This window comes from Nelumbo nucifera, chromosome 3 (genome assembly GCF_055504915.1).
Source record: "Nelumbo nucifera cultivar China Antique chromosome 3, China Antique-T2T, whole genome shotgun sequence".
Classification (NCBI taxonomy): Eukaryota; Viridiplantae; Streptophyta; class Magnoliopsida; order Proteales; family Nelumbonaceae; genus Nelumbo; species Nelumbo nucifera.
In genome coordinates, this window is record NC_142651.1 from 66908466 (window position 1) to 66935837 (window position 27372).

Below are 27372 nucleotides of genomic sequence, written 5' to 3' on the forward strand. Positions count from 1 at the left end.
AAAATAGCCCTAAAGATCAAAGAAGAGGTTGAACGACTCCTAAAATTAGGCTTCATCAAACCAATTGCTCACCCATAATGGTTAGCTAATGTGATTCTAGTCAAAAAGAACAATGGACAACTAAGGTTAGTATCCAGATCCTAACACATTAGTTCATAACTATCAATAAAATACTAGTGAAATGACTTTTCCCACCCCTAAACTAGGTGTTGCATCGACTCTAGGGACCTGAACAAGGCCTGCCCTAAAGATGAGTTCCCATTACCAAACATGGACACCTTATTTATTCAACAGTTAGGAACCAATTGTTCTCCTTCCTAGATGCCTACAGTGGATACAATCAGATATACATGACCCTCGTAGATGCACCCCACATAGCATTTAGGACACCAATTGGGAATTTCTATTACAAGAAGATGCCCTTTGGCTTGAAAAATGCTGGAGCCACATACCAAAGAGTGATGACGAGTGTGTTTCATGATATAATGCACAAGAGATAGAGTGCTACATGGATGACATAGTAGTGAAAGCAAAGAAGAGAGAAGACCACTCCAATGTACTCATAAAGGTATTCACTAGATGTAAGGCCTTCAACTTAAGGCACAACCCACAAAAGTGTGTGTTTGAAGTACAATCAGGAAAGTTTTTGGGGTATAGAGTTGACCATATTGGGATCCATCCAGATGAAATAAAAAGTAAAAGCAATCTTAGACTTACCTCCCCCAAGCACTGAGTCATAGCTAAAAACCTTCTTAGGGAAAACCTCCTACCTTAGAAGGTTCATCTCTGGTCTAGCGCACGCAGCAATACTTTTACTTAAGCTGACCAAGAAGTCTGAAGAATATAAATGGTCAACACAATATCAGAATGCTTTCAACCAATTAAAGCAAACAATGGCCAAAGCCCCAACCATGTCCCCTCCAAAGAATGGTCGAGAATTCAGGGTGTACATAGCATCAAACTCAAAAGCCATAGGATGTCTATTACCCCAAGAGAATGATGAGGATGTTAAGTGTCCAATATATTACACTAGTAAAAATCTGAAGCCGATGGAAAATGTTAGACAGTTTATGCCCTTAGCTCCAATCAGATTAATGTACATTATGACATTTATTGTAAATGAATAAAGTACATATTTGATTCATGTTATTATGGTGTGTTTTTTGTGTAATACCCTTAAATTGAATACTTATGAGACTCGTGTTAATTTAGAATGTTAACAGCCATTGGATAAGTCTGGGGAGATTTATCCTGCTAAGGTTGATACTGATGTGCCGCCTAGTGTTGGGGTGGCCTCTCTCAGCTACCAGGGTGAGACTCGAGATACATGCAGTGTAGGTTTACTTGAAACCCTAAACCGGACCAGAATTCTAGTATTGCCCTGGACCTTGGTGATTAGTGGGCAAAACTGTAATGTTACACCTGACCCCTAGACTCGATTATGATACTACACTAGGTATCAGATTGGGCTATATTTGATATATCAATCAGTGAGATCCTTAGAGGAGGTCAAAACCAGGGTATGTTGGGACAATTTGAGAATTCATCTGAGTGGGTGATCATAGTGACAGGATCAACCCCTTTGTCGGACAAAGGTAATGATCGGGGATGCACTCTCTCTGATGGAAACCAAGACTATCGGCAGCCGATTTCAATCGTTGAAATTTGTTTTGCAAAATATATTTATATAAAGATACACATATATATTACGGTTTCAAAATGTTTGAAAAAGGTTTTAATTCCCGGGATCCATGTGAGCAGAGAGTGCAACATTATTCCTTGCAGCCGAGGGAGAGGTCCTCTCTTGTCGGGCACTGTTTGATCATTCTGGGCTAAGAGGTTAAGTGTAAGACCATTGAGGGTAATAGTTGATGGGTTAATCTTGCATCTGCCCATAGTCCCTGTGTTTTATAAGGTGGCTTGGCCCAGGGACCACTTAGTGTAAGTGTTGGGCCCATTAAGAACCCATGGTGATGGACTCAGGGGTTCACTGTCCATAACAGTGAATTCGTCTAGACCTTGTAACAGAGGCTAGGATAAACCCATGTGGCTGATGTGTAGATCAATGTTTGGGTCCCACACCATACAAAGAAGCCCAACTGGGCAGCATTTTGGAAGGTTACTGAGCACAGAGACTTATTGGGCCTAAAACCCATTTTGAACTGGTCTAATTTGATTAGTTAAAGAGGGGCGGATCTGGGATTGAATCAGTAGATAGGATAGGGAGTTATCCCTATCCACTCAAAGAGTCTAGATCTAAATACAGATTTGGATCTAGAAACCTCCTAATGAGATTAGGAGAGTTGATCTAATCAGCAGATAAGATAAGGATCTATCCTTATCACTTAAAGAGAGTCCAGATTCAATAAGGATTTGAATAAGGAAACTCCTAATGGGATTAGGAGCTGATCTCTTTAAGTCTATAAAAGGAGGAGGAGGCGAATCATTCAGGACATCCCCAACACACATCAGATCTTAGATCACACAGAGAGAAGACAGCGACAGTGTAATAGTGCCATCTTCTCCCTGTGTTCTCCTCTAGTTGCCGCCTACTGCCAATTCAATCTCCAGTTTTGTAGGAGCGATCAAGAATAGTTCTTGATATCAGTCTTTGGAGAAAGGCTGATTTGAAGTCGTGCTCACAGCCTCCATCGAATTCTTGTTAGAAGGGTTCGGTTCTTCAGTGGGAGCAGGCTTTGGAGATTTCTTTGGGCGTGAACACCTTCATTGGAGGATACTGTTTCTTCGTATTAGGTATATCCCTCTCCACCCTATTTTTGGTTCTAAACGGTTTTGACAACATTCAAACGAGACCAATTTAACTTTTGTCACTTGCTACCAATCTCTACAAAATTCAATATTCTTTTATTAGTTTCCTCAACTTTTTCTGTTTGGGAATCTCTTTTAATTGAGAAAATTTTAAAATTTTTTAGTGAAATTTTAATTCTACATATTTAAAGGTTTAGCTTCTTAATTTTTTTTTTTAATTTTTCTCTTAATTTTCAAAATTTTCTTTCTTTCCTCACCCCCAACTTAAATGCCATTGTCCCCAATGGCATGACTAGAATGATGCAAAAGGGACTTGGGCCAAAGGGAACAACCAAGAGGTAAGGATTCAATAGGGATTCAGGATTTGCTAACTGAATTATGAAACTTATTCAAAAGAAAAGATAAACTCTAATAAGACAACTAAAATAAAACTTCGTTGGGTTGCCTCTCAACCAGTGTTAAGTTTAACGTCTTCAGCTAGACACCATTCATTCTTTTAAAAATTTTGGGTTGCCTCCCAACCAGTGCTAAGTTTAACATCTTCAGCCAGACGCATTCACTCACTTCTCACATCTACACTTCCAAATTTGCTTTCTTCTTTACACAGACAAGGCTCATATTGGGCTAACCAAAGGGTAGACATGGCATCTACAAGGACGTCCACTACATTTACCTTGGACTCATCTTCCCCTAGGTTTGGATACTTAGTGGCACTAAATACATTTAATCGGACTTTCTGCTCCCCAAATGAAATGTCCATTTCTCCCGATTTACAGTTGATGTTTACATTGGTAGTTGCTAGAAACGAACGTCCTAAGATTATCGGGTTATGACTCTGTTCCTTGGTTGGGGTCATGTCTATGATGATAAAATTCATCGGGAAGTAACAATCCTCTACTTTGACAATGATGTCCTCAACAACACCTCGAGAAGTCTAAACTGACCGATCAACGAGTTACAAAATTATTAGGGTAGGTTTTAACTCGTTGATCCTAAACCTTTTATAAATAATAGAGGGGAGTAGATTTACACTGGCCCCAAGATCCAATAGGGCCTGATCGAAAGTGATTCTAGAGATGACATAACTTATTAGAGGAGCACCAGGGTCTTTCATTTTTTGTGGGAGTTGGTTTAGGAGAATTGAACTAACATCTGCTAAGAGCATCACTTTTTGTGGGGCCGATCGTGGCTCCCTCTTTTGAGTATACAGCTCTTTCAAGAACTTAGCGTAGGCTGGGACATGTTGTATCACGTCAAGGAGAGATATGTTAATATGGACTTTCTTGAATAACTCCCTGATCTCCTCATTGCGAGTCACTTTCGTCTTTCGCAATGGCTCGACTATGAGTGTTGTTGGAAAGGGAACTATAGGTTGGTTCACTATAGGTTCTTCTAAATTTTCCTTTCATTTTTCTTCTCCCCCCCAACTTATGGTATTCTTGCTCCTCTTCTTCTTCATTGATGTTTTTAAATTTCTTGTTCTCATACGGGTCCTCTAAAATCCTCCCACTCCTTAAGGTCGTAAAAACCTTGGCATTTTCAAACTGAGGGTTCTTAGGAGGTGGTTGAATCTGTTGTGGAGGAAAACCCAATGGTTGATTTCTACGATTCGCAATTGGTTCACTCAGTAGTTGTCCTACTCTCCTCGCATTGGCTTCGGCTAGCTGCCCCATTTGGCTCTCTAATCTAGCAATGGACTACTACTAAGTTAGAATCAGCTGCTGAAGTTGCATGAATTTGTCATCAACTGTACTGGTCTGAGGAGGTTGTGGGTAAACCAGATAAGAGTGGACTGGCTGGTTTCTAGGGTAAGTCTATTGGAATTGGCTCTGCATTTATGGCCTCTAAACTTGTTGGGCCATGGAGTTAGATAGATGGTACTTTTGGGACTATGTGTGAGGTTAATGTGTCCTCCAAGAAAAGTCACCCAAGGTTGTAAGTATTCGAAAATGGGTCATTATTAGGCCTCAAGAAACTCTGGGCTGCTTGAACCTGTTCTTGGATAAACGACGAAAACTGGGCCACCATTGCACAATCATCAACTTGGTGGGTTGGGCTGGCACAAATGGAACAAACTTCAGGATAAGGTGTAGATGGGCCTGGTTACTAATTATAGGTGAAGAGTTGATCAATCTTTTAGGCTAGAAGATCTACCTTGTCCAATTTTCTAGAGATTGCATTTATGTCTACTCTTGCCTTGGGCTCTATACTGTTCCTGACTTCGTAAAGCCCTGCCCTCTTTGAGGGTCCCACCAACCTCTCATAGGAATATAATAATGCATTGTTGATGGAATTTTCACTCAATGTTTCGAAAAGAGCATACGCTTCACCCTCACTTTTACTCATAAATGCCCCCCCCCTCAAGATTCATCTACCATTTGCCTGTATTGATCAATCAAACCTTCATAGAAGGCTTAGACAATTTGCCACTTGGACAGGCCATGGTGTGGGCACTTTCTCAACAACTCTTTCATTCTCTTCTAAGACTTGTGAATTTGTTCACCCGGTGTTTGGGTGAATCCAATGATGGCTCTTCTCATGGTGTTGGTCCGTCCTATAGGGTAGAACTTTTTAAGGAATTCTTGTTGCATTTCTACCCAAGTTCTAATAGGTCTCCCTATAGTTTCCAACCAATGATTGGCCTTGTCTTTCAAGGAGAAGGGGAAAAGAGTTAATCTATGGGCATCGTCATTAAAGTTTTGGATCCTTACAGTGGAACAGATTTCCCAAAACTAATCTATCTATTTGTATGGGTCCTCACTCGGGTTGCCATAGAAAGAGGGGAGCATCTGGACTATGTTTGATTTAATCTCATACTGCAAGGCTTGGGTATCCAACAACTGTGTGTAGTGAAGGGCTATACTGGGTCGAAGTAAAATACTCTTTTAGCTTTCTGGGCTATTCATCATCGATCTTGACCATTTGGTTGTGTTGCTGGTGATGGAAGTATCTCTCTATCTCAGGTATGGGCTCTACTATTTCTTTCCCTAGAGATCTCCTTCCCAACATACAACTCAGAAGTCCCTTTTCTTCCTTTTTGAAATTTGAAATTTAAATTTTGAAAGGCCCTAGCAACCCTAAGAGTAATGACATATTCCCTAGCAAACCTAGGAAGGCCTTGGCAACCCCAAGTGCGGTGACATATTCCCTAGCAACCCCAAGAAGGCCCTGGCAGCCCCAAGAGCGATGATATATTTCTTGGCAACCCCAAGTGCGATGACATATTCCCTGGCAACCCTAGGAATTCCTTGGCAACTCCATGTGTGATGACATATTCCCTAGCAATCCCAATAAGGCATTGACAACCGTAAGTTTAATGACATAATCCTTGGCAAACCTAGGAAGGCCTTGGCAACTTCAAGTGCAATGATATATTCCCTGACAACCCCAGGAAGGCCATGGCAACCCCAAGGACAGTGACAAATCCCAGCACTTAGTATTCCCAAGTGCAATGACATACCCTAGCAAATCCAAAAAAGCCTCGGTAGTCCCAAGCGCGAAGACAAACCTTGGTAACAAAAAGCCCTTGGCAACTCCAAGCGCAATGACAAATCCCAACACATAGTATTCCCAACTACGATGACATACCCTGGAAAATCTAGGAAAGTCTTGGTAATTCCATGTGCGATGACAGACCTTAGCAACAGAAAGCCCTTGGCAACCCCAAGCGCAATTCCATATCCCAACACTTAGTATTCCCAAGTGCGATGACATAACCTGGTAGGCTACAACAGCCTGAAAAAGGACTTTGCATGCAATGACACAATCTGTAGCTATACCGAGAATGACGGTATACAACATAGAACTTGGCACTCCCAAACATGATGACAACAACCTGGCTATATCAGGCACATTTGTAATTGCGATGTGCAATTTATGCACCCTAGCACACCTAGGAACAACCCTGACATTAGATGTCAGCAATGCAGGCAGAAACAAAGCAAGCACTAATCGCTAGCCTAGATGACTCTAGGAACAACTTAACAACAAAAATTTCAAGTGGTAACAAAATAGTAATCCGCCATGAGCAAATACTTATGCACAACCAATCGTCACTATAATTTGGGCACATATGTCTAATCAAACCCATAATTATTTCAAATCTTATGATCAGTACACATGCAGATCATCGCAAAGATGGTGTTATGACACCTCGCAAGAATTACATATGAGAAGGCTCTCTAATCCTATCAGCATTACCAAATCACTATCTACACTAATTAAGTGTTTTAGATTCTATGAGCTTACAATTGAAGCAGACAACCAGATTAACGATTGGGCCACAGACCTAAGATAATAACATAAATGAAGAAACCCACAATGGGCCTACTAATAATACACTCAGCACAACAATTGCCACATAAGTAGGAATCCAAAGCCCAGGAGGGCAGCAACCACAACAAAATCAAAATAAAAGGAAAAGGAAAAGTTACAGAAATACATTAATTGAATAACAGAAGATGTTCACAAAAAAAAACATGAATATGTTAGACAATGTATGCCCTTAGCTCCAATCAGAATGTTGTACATTATGACATTTAATGTAAATGAATAAAGTACATATTTGATTCATGTTATTATGGTGTATTTCTGTGTAATACCCCTAAACTAACACATATGAGACTCGTGTTAGTTTAGAATCTTCACAGTCGTTGGATAGATCTAGGGAGATTTTATCTTGCCAAGGCTGACATTGATGTGCTGCCAAGTTGGTTAGGGTGGCTTGTCTTAGCTGCCAGGGTGAGACCTGAGGTACATATAGTGTGGGTTTTCTTGAAACCCTGAACCATACCAAAATTCTAGTGTTGCCTTGGACCTTGGAGATAGATGAGAAAAACTGGAATGTTACACCTGACCCCTAGACTCGATTATGATATTGCACTAGGTGTCGAATTGGGTGGTCTTTGATATGCCAATTAATGAGATCCTTAAAGGGGGTCAAAACCAGGGTATGTTGGGACAGTCCGAGAATTCATCTGAGTGGGTAATCAGAGTGATAGGATCAGCCCTTTTGTCGGACAAAGTGAATGATTAGGGATGCACTCTCTATAATGGAAACCAAAACTACCGGCAGTCGATTTCAACCCTTGAAATTTTTTTTTGCAAAATATATTTATATAAAGATATACATATATATACTATGGTTTCAAAATATTTGCAAAATGTTTTAATTCCTGGAATCCATGTGAGTAGAGAGTGTAGCACTATTCCTTGCAGCCGAGGGAGAGGTCATCTCTTGTCAGGTAGTGTTTGATCATTACGGGCTGAGAGGTTAAGTGTAAGACCATTGAAGGTAATACTTGATGGGCTAATCTTGCATCTGCCCACAGTCCTTGGGTTTTCATAAGGTGGTTGGGCCCAATGACCATTTAGTGTAAATGTTGGGCCCATTAAGAACCCATGGTGATGGACACAAGGGTTCACTGTCTCCTATAGTGAATTCGGCTAGGCCTTGCAACAAAGGCTGGGCTGAACCCATGTGGTTGATGTGTAGGTCAATGTTTGGGTCCCACGCCATACAAGGGTAGCCAACTGGGCAACAGGTTAAAAGGAAAGTGAGCACATAAACTTAATGGGCCTAAAGCCCATTCGAAATGGCTTAATAAGATTAATTAAATAGGGGGCGGTTCTGGGATTTGGATCAGCAGATAGGATTAGGTATTATCCCTATCCATTTAAAGAGTCCAAATCCAAATAAATATTTGGATCAAAGGAACTCCTAATTTGATTAAGAAGGTTAATCTTTATCTACATATAAGATAAGGGACTATCCTTATCTCTTAAAGAGAGTTCAGATCCAAATAAAAGATTTGGATTAGGAAACTCCTAATGGGATTAGGAGATCCTCTCTTTAAGGCTATAAATAGAAGAGCAAGGCAAACCTCCAAAAACACAACAACAAAGAACAGAGTTCAGAGTTTGCAGATCACAGAGAGAAGACATTACAGTTTGACTGCTCTTGCCTTCTGCTCTTTTCTTTCCTGCTCTTGTCGCCCCTATCCAGTTTGATCTCCACTAGTGGGAGTGATCAAGGACGATTCTTGATATTGCCTTTTACTAGAAGAGGCAATCTAAAGTCGTGATCACCAGCCCTCCATCATATTCTTGTTGAAGAATTCGGTTCTTGCTAAAGAGCCATCCTGCTGATTCTGCTTCACCTCACACTGTGTCATCTTCAGTGGAAGCAGTATTTGGTCTTCTCCTTGGGTGTGAACACCTTAGTTGGGGGTTTACTATTACTCCGTATCAGGTATATCCCTCTCCTCCCTTTTGGGTTTAGATCTGGTCCAGTTTGGTTTCAAGATTGATCCTTGAAAATGCAGTTTTCTAAAATAGGGAATGTGATTCCCATATGGGAAAGAGATAAATTTTTGAAATTTTGTCCAACCTTCCTACAGGGTATGGCCATCCATATGATGGATCTTTCATCCCTTCAGAATATCATTCTTTCATTAAATTAATACCTTTACAATACATGACAGTACAATTGTCCTATTCATTAAACCACTCTTTTCTCAACAGAGTTATTTCCTCTAAGCTCTACCGCTATGCCTGGATTCCTGTGATTTCCTGCTCCTCTTCCTCAAGTTGCAATAGAACCTTCCATTGTTGAGTAGCATTGAGTTTTTCTCTAGCCTTGGTGACACACGTTTGGATAACCTTCAAGGGCTTACGAAGAACCATAGAAGCTTGTGTACTCAATGGACTAGACTTCTTATAACATGCCTTCTAGAAAACATGCGCCAAGAGAATCACCTTCTCCACGATGCGGTCCATCTTTAATCCCATTGCAGAAAATGAGGCACATGTCCTCAACCAATGGACAAACATAGACCACGAGAGTTCGTCTATAGATTGGGACATGATGGAGTTCATTAGACTTGCTATGGTGTTCAAGGAGGTACTCATAACCACGGGCGGGAAGTCAGAAGCTGGCAAACACCCTTTTCTAAATGACTAGTGATATAGTTTTAGCCACAGTATGTGATTCAACAAACCGGTCATGCTTACGAACTCCTTGAAAGACGACCGGATCAGACATCGAGAAACCAATGGGCACAAGCTCCTCCCTCTCGTACTAATCCTTTAACTCCCGATGCACCATCATAAGTTCATCGACAAGAAATAAGGTCTCTGGATGCGAAGCTAGCTCAGTAATCTCCACTTGAACCAGTTCAGATGCAGCTTCTAGACAGTCAGGTCGCTCCACTACAGCTTTAGATGATGAGACTTACACATCTAGAACGCCATCGCGAGCGTCAGATGCCCCATGATCATCAGGCGTAGTCATCTGCTCACGATCAGAATTAGTCACTAAAGATCTCTGGGGGGCAGCTCTGGTAGTACTACAACAAGCTCCTACTCGGGCTCATGCTCAGACTCAGCCACCAGATCTCTTAGGGGTTGCTTCGGTGCTACCATAGTAGACTCTCGCTCATGTTCATGATCATTAGGCACAACATCCTCGCCACGAGTGACACCTTCCCCATTAGCATCTGAGCTAACAACCATGTCATTCATGTTAGAGGACCACTCCTCGAATGGCTTTCGCCCCTTGACAAGAGGTTGAAGAGATTTGAAATCTCATGCCTAATTACAGGCGTCACAGGCATATCAACCAAATTGGCATCGCACACTCCTTGTGGAAAACCAAGCAAGGCATCATTACTACAAGTAAATACAACATATTAAAGAATTAAATACACAACTTACTCACACACACCTCCTTATCCATAGCACTTTCGGATGGCACTTGAGTAGCAACGCAATCTCCCCCGACCTCCACCTATTTCAAGACAAAAGACTACAACCATACACTTACTCTAGGAAGAAAAGAAATACTAACTCAAAATGCATATTGAACCAAAGCAAGCACACTTACCAAACCAGAAACCTTTGACTCCTTTCTCCGAGGATGAGGAACCATCTTCTTTACTTGACCACCGGTTATCGGAACTTTGACAACAGTAGCGGCAGGGACTGGAACTGCTGATTAAACTGACTCGGCATCGATTTTATCCCCAACCTCAAGCAAAGGATTTGGGAGATCCTCAGCAGCATCCCCAGAATGCTCTCGCGAAACACATCCAATAGACTACTCCTCCACTTGGGGCAATGAGACGTCAGACATGAGCACTCGATCACCAATGGCCTTGGTACTACCAACCAAAAAGAACAAGCAACCCTTGTTGTCTTGCGCTTCTTGTGTAGAACGAGGTGGCTGCTCTCACCCTCCTTAACAACAGGTCGCTCACCCTTGCGGTCAATGCCTGCAGGCCCCTGCTCCTCCCCGACTGCTTGGGCTACACGAGGAGCACCAACTTCAGAAAGGGCCTCTCCACCCTACTCAACTACGTGGCTCGATGGTGGGGCCATGACATATCGGGGAAGGGCTCGGTCACCATGAACAATTGCAACCCACCAAGAAGGGCACACAAATAGACCAAATGAATGGATCCACGAACCTCTGCACGCTTAAAACCAGCCAAAGGAAAATGGGTAGTGCCAGGGAATGCCAAGCCATGATGATGCATCCAGAAAATGTCCTGAGCTCCTGACCTCAGAAACTGTGACCCATGTCGTTGTACCCAAACTGGCAAAGGAAACGGTCGGGAAGATACATCATAACCTGTGCTTCTTTGACACGATCAAGATAAGCCAGGACACCAGGCCGAAGAATGAGGCACACGACACAAGCAAGGGGATAATCAACATCCACAACACACTGTTGATCACCACCCTCCAAAACATTAACCCTGATGCAGAATGGTATGGCATGATGAACTGGCTGACTATCTGGGCACAGAACGAAACCATCCAAAGAAGAAAACATAAGCTTGACCTCAACGGCCCCAAACTATTTCCCCCTTTTGGCACCAAGCCACCGCATCCCACAACATACCTTGAGAGACACATCGTCGAGGAGTGACGCTCAGTTGAAAGCATTCACAAAGGAACATAAACAAAAAGGGAGAAAAAACTTAAGAATGACGCTTGTATCTTGGGTCCATAATCTGCACATTTGGTAATTGAATTCAGCTAGGGATGATATGTATTTTTCTCCATTAATTTTTCTTTCTTGCTGTAATTGAAGCATGATCTCTATAATTTCAGATCTGCAATTAGTTTTGAGGTTCATTCAAATAGATTAGATGCAATCTTCTTGATTTGAAATTTAATTGTAGAACTGCTAGTCAAATTGATCTTGATCTTTGTAATGTTTGAATTGCTTGAGAAAGAATTCAGGCACTCTTAATTCTGTTTGGCTGAACTGTTCTTGATTCTTGGAAGTTCTAGAATGCTTGAGAAAGACTCTAGGATTTCATATCTGCTAATCAAGAACTGAATTGAGTGAAAGGTTAGAGATAACTTGCACAATTCGGTTGGTGTTCATTCAGCTGACTGATATTCATTCAGCTGAAATGATGCCCTAGAATTGCTAGATCTTAATGTATGCATGGGGATTAGATTCTTGATAGAGATATAAGAATCATCACTCATGCATAGAGTGAACATGCGCTTGAGAGAGGTTGTTCATTGCCTTGGGGGTTTCACCAAACCAAGGTGGAATTCTAATCTATTCGAATGACCTAGAGAACTAATTGTTGAATCAATTATGTGCATATTTAGCTTGTTTTCTCAACTTGCATGCAAGGTGTTTGATCCAATTCCTTAGAGATAGTTTTGTAGTTAGGATTTCAGATTTGCATTAGATTTACAATTCGGCTAATCAGATAAGAGTAGGCTGATATACTACTAGTAGTTGCTACAAAAATCCCCGTGGGAAACGATACTCTATTCATCACTTTATTACTTGAGCGGTTAGTGCACTTGCTAGTATAGCAAATACGCATCAAGTTTTTGGCGTCTTTGCCGATGATTTATTGCAGCAATATTAGGAACTATTAGCCACTGTTAATCTGATTTCTAACTTTGTACATTATAGTTCAGATTGATATGCATTAACCTCTATTGCTGATTTAGGTAATTTTCTTTCTTATAGCAGATTGTCTCTAACATAGGTTGTTGTTCTAGTTTAGTAGTGTAGCTGATCTTTAGTCTATACAGTATAGTTCAGATCTACACACATTAACCTACATTACTAAATTAGGTGATTTCTTTCTTCTTGTCGAATGCTTATTAGTTTAAGGTGTTGTTCTTGTTTATGTAGAATGTAGCTTCTTGATTCTATAGGTTACTTTGCTGACTAGGTAGATTTCATATCTGTATTTTGTAAGAAGAATTCTATAGCTTGCTGTTATAGACTTCATTTTTGATTTGATAGATTTCTGATTTGTAGTAGGATTCAGATTTGTATATAGTAACATTCATTACTGATATCAATAGTTTGCTTCCTTATTGCTGATTTGCTTAGTTTTTGGTTGTTGTTCTTGGTAGTGTAGCTGAATTTTAGTTATGTATATGTTATAAAAAAAAATGTGTAGTTCAGATATGTATACATTAACTGTCATTTCTGAAATCAGAAATCAAATCTGTGCACACATAAAAAAAAATATATATATATATAGTTGATTCTTGTTTTCGGTAGAGTGTAGTTTCTTGATGATATAAGTGACTTTTCTGATTTGATAGAATTCATATCTGTATTTTGTAGGAAGAATGCAAGGTTGCAGTTATAGATTTCAGATCTGCATACCTTCATTGCTGATATTCAGATCTGTGTACATTGATCTCCATTGCTGAAATCAGAATTTTTCTTTCTTCTTGCCGATTGTCTCTATCTTAGGCTGCTATTCTTGTTTCAGAAGTGTGCAATTTGCTTGAGTTGATAGGCTACTTCTCTTATTTCAAGCTTGTATATCAGATTTCAGATCTGTTCATATTAGATTTCAATAGTGTTCTTTTTCTTGAGATTTCTCTTTTAGGTAGATTGTTGTTCTCTGTGTTTTGTAGATAGTAGCTTTCTTAGTATGTAACAGTCCCTCTTTCTTAGGTTGCTGAATTGCTTGATAGCTTACATTGTTGTTATAGATTTCAATAGGTTGTTATAAATTTGGTAGTGTGCAGTTCTTTTTTATTTGATATGGTATGATTTGGTAATTTTGGTAATGTAGCTGATTGTTAGTTATGTATATTCCATGAAAATAGTACAGTTCAGATCTGTGCACATTTACCTTCATGGCTGAAATCAGAAATCCTCTTTCTTCTGGCCGACTATATATATATTAGGCTGCTAGTCTTGTCCAATCTTGTATATCAGCTCGATAGGGTGCAGTTTTCTTGATTTGAGAGGGTACTTCTCTGATTTCAATCATGTATATTAGATTTCAGATCTGTCTATATTCAGCTTGCTGATTGTTCTTGTGCTTGAAGCTTTTCTTTTTAGATAGCATTCAGTCTTTGCCTAAGAGCATACGGTAGTGGTTAACAGTACTTCTTTATTAGGATTGTTGATTGTTTGATTATTTACATTTCTGATTGGTGTACATTAGTCTTTTTATTGCTTTGACTTGTGCAGTTTATGACAAGTAGACCTGAACTGGAGGAAGTCCCTTATGATCCAGAGATTGAAAGAACCCTCCGCATCCGCCTAAGAGCTGCTAGACAAGTTAGAGCTGAAATTAAAGAGATGGCCGAAGCAAGGACTATGATGGACTATGCCAAACCAACCCTTACCGAGGCTACTTCAAGCATTGTAAAACCAGCCATAGCTGCTAATAATTTTGAGATCAAACCAGCCATAATTCAGATGATACAAAACACAATTCAGTTTTGTGGAATGGCTCATGAAGATCCAAACTCTCACATAGCCAATTTCTTGGAGATTTGTGACACTTTCAAGCACAATGGGGTGAGTGATGATGTTGTTAGGCTGAGGTTATTCCCATTTTCATTGAAAGACAAGGCCAAGGCTTGGTTGAATTCATTGCCGGCTAGATCTATAGCCACTTGGGATGATATGGCCAGCCGATTCCTCTCCAAATACTTTCCTCCATCCAAGATAGCAAAAATGATAAATGACATCACCACTTTCTTCCAACAAGATGGAGAATCTCTACATGAGTCATGGGAGCGTTATAAGGAGTTGTTAAGGAAGGTCCCTCATCATGGACTTCCTATATGGCTGCAAGTGCAAACCTTTTACAATGATCTAACCGAAGCCAACAAGACCATCCTAGATGCGGCAGTTGGGGGCTCCATCAACAATAAGACCCCTGAAGTGGCTCATGCACTTATAGAAGAGATGGCGGCCAATAATTACCAATGGCATTCAGAGAGAGCACAAGTGAGGAAGCAGCATGGTCTTTACAATTTGGACACATATACAACTCTATCTGCACAAATAGGTGCACTTAGCAAGAAAATTGATGAGATGTAGATGGCAGCCATGCACATGCAGTCCATGACATGTGATTGGTGTGGGAGAGGCTACATTATCACTAAATGCCAAGTTGGCAATCAGTTTAGGTAGTCTACAGAACATGTTGACTTTGTTGGCAACTTTGCAAGGCAGCAAGGAAATCAATACCACCATGCCTTTAACCCCGGAAGGAGGGGCTACCCGAATCAGTCATGGCCAAATCAACATGGGCCGAAGCCCTTCCCCCAAAATTTTCATCAGCTGGAAAAGAAACCTAACCTAAAAGAGTCGATGACCAAGTTCATTGCTAGTACGGAAACAAGATTTCAGAACCAAGAGGCTTCAATAAAGAACTTGGAAAATCAGGTTGGGCAGTTGGCGCAAATGATTTCAGCAAGAATACCGGGAACTCTACCAAACAATACAGAAGTGAATCCACGAGAACAAGTGCAGGCTATCACTTTAAGAAGTGGTAAGGAGCTGCCAGAAGTAGAGAAGAAAGCAAGGGTTGAAAACAAGGCAGATGCAACCCTTGAAACCGGAAACAAGGAGGAGCAATTTGAACCGCAGCAAGAAAGACACCAACAGCCGCAAGTTCCCTTTCCCAATAGGCTGAAGCAACACAAGTTGGAAAAGGAATTCGGTAAGTTTCTTGAAGTGTTTAAAAGTTTACATATTAATATTCCTTTTGCTAATGCTTTAGCCCAGATGCCCCACTATGCAAAGTTTTTGAAGGAGATATTGGCAAACAAAAGGAAATTGGAAGATGTGGCTACGATTGCTCTAAATGAAGAATGTTCGGCAATCCTTCTTAACAAACTGCCCCAAAAGGTTAAAGATCCTAGGAGTTTCACTATCCCTTGTACTATAGGTAGTTTAAAAATTGAAAAGGCATTGTGTGATTTAGGAGCTAGCATAAATTTAATGCCATATTCAGTTTTCAAGAAATTGGGATTGGGAGAACCCCAACCCACTAGAGTTGCATTGCAATTGACGGATAGGTCCATCAAGCATCCTAGGGGAATTGTAGAATATGTGCTTGTTAAAGTAGATAAATTCATCTTTCCAGTTGATTTCATTGTGTTAGACATGCAAGAAGATGTTGATGTTCCTCTCATCCTAGGGAGACCTTTCCTAGCTATGAGGAAGGCAATGATTGATGTCTAACAAGGACAACTCAACCTTAGAATTCCAGATGAGGAAATAATTTTTAAAATGTCTGATGCTATAAAACATGCAACCTCTAGTGATGATTCTTGTTATATAGTCGATGTTATTGATTATGCAGTTGATGATTGCTTTCAGGTGAGCAAGTTGGTCGATCCTCTTGAACTTTGCCTACAAGAGGGAGGAGCTGCAAGGGAAGAAAATGAAGAGATTAACCGCATGGCAGCATACTTGAATGCCAAGCCACATTTTCGAGGGAAAGGATTTCTTCAACCCAAGAACCGCCCACCCTTGAACTAAAGCAACTCCCACCTCATTTGGAGTATGCTTTCTTAGAGGCATCATCAGCTTTATCGGTAATCATATCAGCAGCCTTGAGCCCATTGCAAAAAGAAAAATTGTTAAGAGTGTTGAGGGAAAATAAGACAGCATTGGCTTGGAAGGTAGCCGACATCAAGGGCATCAACCCTTCGGTATGCACACGTAGGATTCTGATGGAAGATGGTAGCAAGCCCTCAATTCAGCCTCAGAGACGCCTACCTGAACATGAAGGAGGTGGTGAAGGCTGAAGTCATTAAGCTCTTAGATGCCGAAATTACTTATCCTATCTCTGACAGTTCTTGGGTAAGCCCTGTGCAAGTAGTGCCCAAGAAAGGTGGCATGACCATTGTTTCAAATGAAAGAAATGAACTCATCCTTACTAGAACCATCACTGGGTGGCGAGTATGCATTGACTACATAAAGTTGAATGAAGCCACACGCAAGGATCACTGCCCTCTCCCGTTCATTGACCAAATGTTAGAGAGGCTGGCCAGGCATGAGTACTATTGTTTCTTGGATGGTTATTCGGGTTACAATCAGATCCCAATTGCATCAGAAGACCAAAAGAAGATCACCTTCACTTGCCCTTACAGTACCTTTGCCTATAGGAGAATGCCATTCGGGTTGTGTAATGCTTCAGCAACTTTTCAGTGGTGCATGATGTCAATATTTTCTTATATGGTTGAAAAGTTCATGGAGGTTTTCATGGATGATTTTTCAGTTTTTGGCTCTTCATTTGATGCATGTTTGAACAATTTGGAAAAGGTGCTTAGGCGGGGCAAAGAGACATCTAGTGCTGAACTGGGAAAAGTGCCATTTCATGGTGCAAGAAGGCATAGTACTTGAGCATAAGATTTCACAGAAAGGTATAGAGGTTGGTAGAGCTAAGGTGGAGACAATTGAGAAGTTGCCACCACCATCTTCTGTCCATTCTGTGAGAAGCTTCTTGGGACATGCAGGGTTCTATAGAAGATTTATCAAGGACTTCTCCAAGATAGCCAAGCCATTGTCTACTTTTCTTTAGAAAGATGTGGCCTTTGAGTTCACAGCCAAATGCCTACAAGCATTCAACACCCTGAAGGATAAGCTGATCAATGCACCCATCATGATAGCACCAGATTGAACACTTCCATTTGAGCTGATGTGTGATGCGAGTTATTCAACCGTAGGAGATGTTCTAGGACAAAGAGTGAACAAACACTTTCAGTCGATTTACTATGCTAGCAGAACCTTGAGTAGAGCCCAACTGAATTACACCACAACAGAAAAGGAACTATTAGCGGTAATCTTTGCTTTTGACAAGTTTCATTCATATCTGATTTTGTCCAAAGTTATTGTGTATACAGATCACTCGGCATTGAGGCACTTACTCACCAAGAAGGATGCAAAACCAAGGCTGATTAGGTGGATCCTACTGCTGCAAGAATTTGATATTGAGATTCGTGACACGAAAGGTACTGAGAACTTAGTTGCTAATCATCTCTCCCGATTAGACAAGGTAGACTCAGGAGAGAAGATGATCAGCACCATCCGAGAGGAATTTCCAGATGAACAGCTCTACTCCATTTAGGCCGATTCATCACCTTGGTATGCTAATTTTGCAAACTATCTTGCTGCACATGTTATCCCTCTAAACATTTCATATCAGCAGAAGAAGAAATTCTTCTCTGATGTGAAATACTATTTGTGGGAGGAACCCTTTTTGTACAAGCTATGTGCAGATCAGATCATAAGGAGGTGTGTCCCCGAGGAGGAGATGGAATCGGTGCATAGGTACTGTCAGGATAAAGAAGCGGGAGGCCACTTCAGAGCCAACTGCACTACAGCCAAGGTCTTACAATTAGGTTCTTATTGGCCAACATTGTTCAAAGATGCCCATAGGTATATTTCCACCTGTGATCAATGTCAAAGAGCAGGTAACATTTCCCGACAGAATGAAATGCCCCTCACTAATATCTTAATCTGTGAAATTTTTTATGTATGGGGTATAGATTTCATGGGACCCTTCCCGAATTCTTTCGGGAATAAGTACATCCTCATTGCTGTTGATTATGTGTCTAAATGGGTGGAAGCCATAGCTTTACCCACAAATGACTCTAGGAGGGTAGTACAGTTCCTAAAAAAGCTATTCACCCGATTTGGCACACCCCGAACTATAATTAGTGACAGGGGAACTCATTTCTGCAATGCCTAATTTGAACGGTTGATGCGGAAATATGGGGTTACACACAAGTTGGCTACCCCTTATCACCCTATAACCAGTGGCCAAGTCAAGCTAGCTAATAGGAAACTCAAAAGAATTTTAGAGAAGACAATAGCCTCTGCTAGGACAGATTGGGCAATCAGGTTAGATGATGCATTATGGGTCTATAGAACTGCGTATAAAACACTCCTCAGCATGTCCCCATACATGCTAGTTTTTGGCAAAGCATGTCGTTTACCGGTTGAGTTGGAGCATAAGGCATATTAGGCACTGAAATTTTTAAATTTTGATTTATAGGCCATAGGAACTAAGAGGCAGTTGCAGTTGAATGAGCTGGAAGAATTCAGACTTGTCACCTATGAGAATGCCAAGGTTTATAATGAGAGAACTAAAAGATGGCATGATAGGAACTTGTTGAGATGTGACTTTCATGTGGGTCAGCAAGTGTTGTTGTATAATTTCCGTCTCTGGTTGTTCCCGGGCAAGCTGAAGCCATATAGGTTTTTCCCCATGGGACCGTAGAGGTCACCCACCCAACACAAGGCACATTTATGGTGAATGGTCAGCGCCTGAAGCCATATAGGGTGGTGGAACAGTGCCTCCTCCATCCACTATTTATCTAGACGACCGGTGACCTCCCTAGATTGTCAAGCTTCAGATGCTTAGTCATATACTGTCTTAATTGGTTTTGCTTTTCTCATTCATAACATTTAAGTTTAGTTTAGTTTTTTTAGGATGTTTTTTTTTAATAAAGTTGTTGATCTCTCTTTCTAGTTTGATGTGATTCTTAGTAGTTAGAGGCTTCCTATCAAAAGAGCAATTGCAGGATTCAGAAGGAACTTCAGGGAAGTCATCTAAACTCCTCTCCTTACTTGATAATGTTCTTCATGCAATCACACCTCATTGTTGGATTTATTGTTGCTCCCTAACACTAGGAACGTTGAGGACAATGTTCATCTTAAGTGTGGGGGAGTTGGGTTGTAGCCATGCACCTCAATCATCCCAGCACAATACATGTATGCATTGACAAGCCAAATAGATTGAAAATCCCCTCAAGATCATTGTTGCTTATTAGACGAATTCAAAGAGGGAATACAACGAGTTGAGGGAGACTACTGTATGTGTCAGTTTTTATTCTTGTGAATGATCCAACTTAGCACAATGCATGAGGTTAAGGGAGCTGAATATGACTTTCATTGTGACCAGCCCTAACTACCTTCATATGTATGAGGCACTTGATTGCATTATTAATGGTCAGTCGAGCTAGTTCACATCTGAACTGTCAATGCATGAGATTGAACAACTACAAAAGCAAAAGTCCAATTAACTCTGCTATTCTGAGCTGAATAGTAAAACTAGGAACTTGGAATATGAGTATTGTTATCTGCCTCAAGCTTGTGACCAGTGTGAGATGGAGCATAAAATGCACTCACACCAAAAGAAAAAAAAAAGAAAAAGAAAAAGAAAGAAGAAAATACCTTGTGTGAGATGGGGCATAAAATGCACTCACACTATAAAAAAATGGGGGAAAGAAAAGAAAAGAATTCGATGATGGCTGAAGTTCAAAGGGACAAAATGTGGTTGAACACTCAATGAGGTGCAGTGACAGATTTGAGACCAAGATCAAAGTGATGATTAATTTTGGCGGTCATTGAGCAGATCTACATCTTGAAGGGGAGTGAAAGTTGGAACTTGAAGAATCTCATATTCTCCCCTTCCTTGGCTCTTATGTATGTGATAAGAATGGAAGTTCATAGGAATGGAGCAGAATACTTACACAAGCTTCCCGACCACTCAATGCATTTTCCTCCTAATAATTCATCCGGTAAATGGTAAGAATAAGGGGGGACGATCAGTTTATGGCTGATGTCTTTGATTGAGGACAAGCAAAAGCTTAAGTGTGAGGGTATTTGATGAGTGCACAAATTACACATATTTTATGAGGCTTTATGCATGGTTTTTATGCTGGTTTGTGTGAGTTTTCACCCCAAATTAGCTTAATTTCAAGAAATCATCAAGGGAAACCAATTCAGGAGAAACAAAGCATAAAACAAGGAAAAATGAGCTAAATTGAAGGTAATTCAGCCCAGCTGAGAGGTCAAGAGAGGGTCATTCTACCCATGCAGCCCATACTGCACTCTTTGGGAGATGCCCAAAGAGAGAGCCTAGTCACAGCCTCCAAGGGAGCATATTTGGTCCAACAAAGAGGAAGCCCATTTGCAACTCAAGAGCAGCCCAAATTGCAGCCCAAGAGAATCTAGGGGCAGCAACTTCTAGAAAGTTCAAGAGAAGCTAGGGGTGGCAACTTCTAGAAGGTTCAAGAGAGACTAAGGGCGGAAACTTCTAGAATTCTTGGAGAGCTGAAGGAAAAACTATTTAAGGAGGTCTCCTGGAGGAAAAAGATGTTCAGCACCTGGTGGTTCAACACTTTGAGACTTCAGCCCTTTGGGGAGAAAACTTCTTGAGTTTGAATTCTTGGAGGGAGAAGATAAAGATAGGTGCAAGAGAGGAAAAGAGAGGAGATTCAAGCAACTTCAAGAGAAGAAGAAGCTGAATTCAAAAGGAAAAGAAGCCATTGGAGATCTAAGTTGTCTCTTCTCTGAATTTTGCACATTTGGTAATCGAATTCAGCTAGGGATGATATGTATTTTTCTCCATTAATTTTTCTTTCTTGCTGTAATTGAAGCATGATCTCTGTAATTAGTTTTTGAGGTTCATTCGAATAGATTAGATGCAATCTTGATGCTTCTGGATTAGAAATTTAATAATAGAACTGCTAGCCGAAGTGATCTTGATCTTTGTAATGTCTGAATTACTTGAGAAAGAATTCAGGCACTCTTAATTCTGTTTGGCTGAACTATTCTTAATTCTTGGAAGTTCTAGAGTGCTTGAGAAAGACTCTAGGATTTCAGATTTGCTAATCAAGAACCGAATCGGTTGGTATTCATTCAGCTGAAATGATATTCATTCAGCTGAAATGATGCCCTAGAATTGCTAGATCTTAATGCATGCATGGGGATTAGATTCTTGATAGAGATATAAGAATCATCACTCATGCATAGAATGAACATGCGCTTGAGAAAGGCTGTTCATTGCCTTGGGGGTTTCACCAAACCAAGGCTGAATCCTAATCTATTCGAATGACCTAGAGAACTAATTGTTGAATCAATTATGTGCATATTTAGCTTGTCTTTTCAACTTGCATGCAAGGTGTTTAATCCAATTCCTTAGAGATAGTTTTGTAGTTAGAATTTCAGATTTGCATTAGATTTACAATTCGGCTAATCAGATAAGAGTAGGCTAGTATACTACTAATAGTTGCTACACAAGTCCTCATGGGAAATGATACTTTATTCATCACTTTATTACTTGAGCGGCTGGTGCACTTGCTAGTGTAGCAAATACGCATCACCAAACATCCAAGGGCCACTTCCCATGAGTAGTAGACTTATCGACTTGCGCCTTGAAAACATGCATCTCCTCCACCAACTCCGTATAGAGCTTAGAAAGGTTGTTGGGGATGGACTCCACGTACTGGAGATGCTGGGTAGAAGTAGCTCCTCCCAATGAAAGCGCAAGCAGAGTGGCGACATCCTCCACGGTGACGACAAACTCATTGAAGGCACCAATAAAAGTATGTGTCCGACAACACCAAAGGGAGAGGAGCGGCATCATATAACTGACTCCCTCTCTACCAAGGAGGTCCAAAAAGTAGTCCACGAACTTGAGAAGCCCAACACTGCGGAGTACCCGGCAATACATGGGGTTCTCCAGTATAAAATGTGCCTAGGACGAATAGTTCACTGGTGACTTGGAATCGTTCATCTTCGGTTCATGGCACCTGAAGGACATAGAACGCTTGACATGACCATAAAGACACATCAATTTCTACTCCTCCACAGCATCATACTTGCTCCTTGCCCCTACACACCGGCATAGGAGGCCAAAAACCCTTCTTGCCATCAGCCATCTTAGTAGACTCACACTTGGAAAGAAGCTCTACTATGTAAACAACCCTTACAAAGTCAAAAAAAGGGGTACTTGGATTTCACAGTCTTCTTCTGCCCACAGGGAGCCAATACTAGCAAAGGCAAATGGATCTAAGAATAAGAAGAGAAACAAGAAACAAAATGAGAGAACGAACACAAACAAAGGCAATAACATAACCAAAACAAGAAAGCAATGGCAAATATAGCAAGGAACCGAACGACGTCTTGTTATAGAAGCTCCACATGGGCCTGGCAGCCCAAACAACATTGTGGTAGGGTGAACAAAATGATTATCAATCGTTCGTCATTGCTCAACCGAAAAAGTTGGACTGTTACTATTATGCTATTGCCCTTAAAAAAGAGCGGGACACTTGATAGTCTAATTTAAATCAATGCCACATCACCAGGTTGCCAACTCAATCAAATAACCTCCAATCCCGAACCACATGCATCCCATTGAAAATAAATGTGAATCGATAGTTATACGTGAAGCATGATATAGATCATGCCACACATATAACGGTCGACCACACCGCCATCACACAACATAAGAAGAGGAAGAGACATGCTACTCCCTAACAAAACCCTCTAGAAACCAAAGCACTGCAAGTTGGGCAGTATCACGAACACACGGGGGACTGAAAACCTTGCACAGACAATCGAAATACCTAGCATGTTTCCTGATAGAAAATTCTCTGCCAAAAGACAGGGGGCTGAAGATCAAACCATAGCTAAAACTATCTTTCACAAAGCACTTCCTATCAAGAAACAAGGGGGATAAAAATCAAATTACAACCACAATCTCCCTTGACAAAGAATCCCCCATTGAGAACAGGGGGGATGGAAGACAAATCATCATATAGGAATTGTCTTTTGACAAACCACTTCCTAATCAAGAAGTAGGGGGCTGAGAACTTCGCCAAACAGTCAAAATACCGAAATGCTTCTCGATAGAAAACACTCTATCAAAAGATAGGGGCTGAATATACCAAAACAATCAACCCTGATGACCAAATAAGCAATGCCAAATCCCAAAGATAAAAATCAACAACTAAGCAAAAGGCAGATTCAAAACAACTTCCCCCTCATGCCGCTCAAATAGCATCAAGATACATCAAAGACATAAATGCTTATTGATAAGCTCACAATTACCAATAAGCAAGGGGGATAATAATCCACCCAAAAAAAAATAAAAATAATAATAATAATAATAATAATCCGCCATGCACCTTATCCAAAAATAGGAACAATTACTTAGCCCAACCAAGCGAGAGTACACTCCAAACCAAGAAACCCCCTCATCGGAAACCACAAAAGATCACAAAAACAAGAATCCACGATACTCATGATTCTCCACACTAATCTATTGGCCTTCAAACAATGAGCCCAATAAGTCTAATAATCCCCCAACTCAAAACAAATCCCTCACCCTATTACAGACCTCCAAAGCAAATCCATGAAACAAATGCTTATTGATAAGCTCACACTTACCAATAAATAGGAGGCTAATTGTAGGTACATGTTGATCATCGCAATTGCAATAACGCAAAAGGTGCTAATCCACTGCTACAAAGACACCCATGATGAGTTTACAACTCGGCACAAATCTGTGATGAGCTCCGAGCCTACACAGACTTGTTATGAGCTCAAAGCCTATACGAGCTCGCGATGAGCTCAAGTTCACCATGGACCTACAAAAGACTCAAAGTTATAGTATCGAAGATGGGCTCAAAGTTTCCAGGGATCTGCGATGAGCACAAAGCCATCGCAAGCCTGTGATGACCCCAGATCCATTGCAAACCTAAGATGAACTCACAACCATCGCAAACCAATGACGAACAAAGAAACAACGATGGCTGGCCAATGTCACTCGTGACAAAATGCCTAGTAGGATTAAAAAGACGCATAAGACTAGCATTGACATCATCCACACCACGTCAGTAAAGGAGATTTGCAAAAGGAAGTAGTTATGTGTATTATGAGAATCCTCAAACGAAAGGAAACCTCGTCCTGGAGAGATCTCATAAGACACGTAGTGAAACCTTAGTAGTCTCCCCCTAACAACTAACACTGAATAAAAGATTCCCTTTCCAAGTGGGAATCAAACCCTTTTGGCTTCTTCCTTTTAGGACCTTGGGATCCCTCCCTATAAAGGGAGACGGAAATCATAATGAATACACATTCTGTCAATCAGAGCCCTTAGACTACCATTTTCCCTTAGCCTTCCTTCATCTTTTAAGGAGACCACTGCACATAGGCTTACTACACCACCCAGACCTATCTTTCAGTCCTCTAGAGAAGGGATGGGAGATCCATCATATGGATGGATGAACCATGAAGGGTGGTTGGGCAAAGTTTCAAAATTTTTTTTCTCCCATCCAGGAATCATATTCCCTGATTTAGAAAAACTACATTTTTCAAGGTTCGTTCTTGAAACAAACCGGACCAAATCTGAAACCAAGAATAGGGAAAGGAATACCTGATACGAAATCCACGCAAAAATCTCCTCCCAACGTAGGTGTTCATGCCCAAAGAGGGTATCAAATCCTTCCTCCACTGAAGATGACATAGCTTAGGGTGAGGCAGGATCAAGAAGTGAATTCTTCAGCAAGAATTGTGTAAGGATGTGAGCACAGCTTCAAAATTGTCTCTTCCACCAAGAAACAATATCAAGATCCAATCTTGATCACTCCAAGAGGTGGAGATCGAACACAGTAGGGCAGCAAGAACAGAGAGAGAAAGAACTGAATGCAGAAAAGTTAGTCAAACTCTATATATTATTCCAGTTCGCCCTTATCCTTTATATAGACCTTAAAGAGTTAATCTTCTAATCAGATTAGGAGTTTCTTGATCCAAATCTTTACTTGGATCTAGACTCTTTAAGTGATAAGGCTTATCCCTTATCTTATCTGTAGATCAGGATCAGCTTCTCCTAATGCAATTAGAAGTTTCCTAATCCAAATCTTTACTTGGATCTGAACTCTTTAAGTGGATAAGAGTTATCCTCTTATCCTTATCTACTGATCCATACCCAGATTTGCCCCATATTTAATTAATCTAATTAACCGAGTTTGAAATGGACTTTAAGCCCATTAAGCTTTCAAGCTCACTTCCTTTTAATGTTTGCTAGCTTGGCTCTCTTTGTATGGCGTGGGACCCTATCATTGATCTCCACATAAGGCACACGGGTTCAGTCTAGCCTCTGTTACTAGGGCTGGCCGAATTCACTACTGAATACAATGAACCCCTGAATCCATCAGTATGGGCTCTTAATGGGCCCAACATTTACACTAAATGTTCCTTGGGTCCAGCCATCTTATGAAGGCCCAAGAATTGTGGGCAGATGTGAGATTAGTCCATCAGGTTTATTATCCCTAAATGGTCTTACACTTAACCTCTCAGCCCTTAATGATCAAACACTATCCAACAAGAGATGACATCTCCCTCAGCTGCAAGGTACAATGTTGCACTCTCTACTCACATGGATCCTGAGAATTCAAACCATTTTTCAAACATTTTGCAAAACCATAATATATATGTATACCTCTATATAAATATATTTTGCAAAAACAAATCTCAACAATTTGAAATCAAATGTCGATAGTTTAGGTTTTCATCAAAGAGAGTGCATTCCCCGATCATTCACTTTTTTCAACAAAGGGGTTGATCCTATCACTATGCTCACCCACTCAGGTGAATTTTCAGACTACCCCAACATACCCAGGTTTTGACCCGTTTAAGGATTTCATTGATTGGCATATCAAAGGCAGCCCAATCCAATACCTAGTGCAGTACCATAATCGAGTCTAGGGGTCAGGTGTAATATTGTAGTTTTGCCCATCTGTCTCCAAGGTCAAGGGCAATACTGGAATTTGGTCCGGTTTAGGGTTTCAAGAAAACCCACACTACATGTACTTCATGTCTTACCTTGGCAGCTGAGACAAGCCACCCTAACCTACTTGGCGGCACATCAGTGTCAGCTTTGACAAGACAAATCACCCCAAACACTACAAGAAAATTAACCTTTGGCAATAGTAAAAAATGGTTCCCAATATAGGAAAAATTGTTGTCTAATGTTTTAGTTACAATTAAACAAGTTGTTGCTAGCGAAGCCGTTGTTAAAAGTTTTTAACAACAATCAATTGTTGCAAAATATACTATTCACAACAATTGGACCAACTGTTGGCAGCAATAGTGTTTTGCACAGCCAAATGGAATTGTTGCCAAATGTTTTGTTTTAGCATCAATTAATAAGAATCGTTGTCCATATAAATTTTTAGCAACAACTGCTTAAAAGTTGCTCAATGGTACCCTCAACGACAATTATACTAGTTAATATTAATTATAAATTTGCAACAGTTGAAATTTTGTCTCTAATTAGCATCTTAGGCAATAACCCTTCTGTTGAATAGGCAACAATCAAGCAATTGTTGCCCCAAAGTTTCATATACAACAATCACATTAATTGTTGTATGGCATTTGTTTTTCCAAACTATTGTTGAAGTATCAATAAACAAGCAATTGTTACCATAAATGTTGCCAATTATCATTTTAATTGTTGATATTTAATTTAATAAATTGTTGCAAATCTTATAATAATT

At 40.5% G+C, this 27372-nt stretch overlaps 1 protein-coding gene and 1 non-coding gene across 2 annotated transcripts; one reads left to right on the forward strand and one right to left on the reverse strand.

The window, feature by feature from the left end:
- Nucleotides 1–14737: 14737 nt before the first annotated feature.
- LOC148801303 (small nucleolar RNA R71) lies at nt 14738–14844 on the reverse strand. Its single transcript, XR_016084861.1, has one exon. It is a non-coding gene; the product is annotated as a small nucleolar RNA R71 (small nucleolar RNA).
- Nucleotides 14845–16759: 1915 nt separating this feature from the next.
- On the forward strand, nt 16760–19304 carry LOC148801304 (uncharacterized). The gene is made up of 5 exons (XM_088900377.1): nt 16760–17417; nt 17926–18077; nt 18228–18495; nt 18571–18683; nt 19080–19304. Exons 1-5 carry the CDS (start codon nt 16760–16762, stop codon nt 19302–19304), a joined length of 1416 nt encoding a protein of 471 aa, XP_088756503.1.
- Nucleotides 19305–27372: the final 8068 nt, after the last annotated feature.

Excerpts from the sequence above, each read along its gene's own strand:
- LOC148801304 (XM_088900377.1), top strand. The coding sequence starts at position 16,760 with ATGGTAGCAAGCCCTCAATTCAGCCTCAGAGACGCCTACCTGAACATG. Across the intron at positions 18,078-18,227 it reads ATCTCTCCCGATTAGACAAG|CAGAAGAAGAAATTCTTCTC; the intron begins GTAGACTCAGGA and ends ATTTCATATCAG. Across the intron at positions 18,684-19,079 it reads CCACAAATGACTCTAGGAGG|GCCATAGGAACTAAGAGGCA; the intron begins GTAGTACAGTTC and ends TTTGATTTATAG.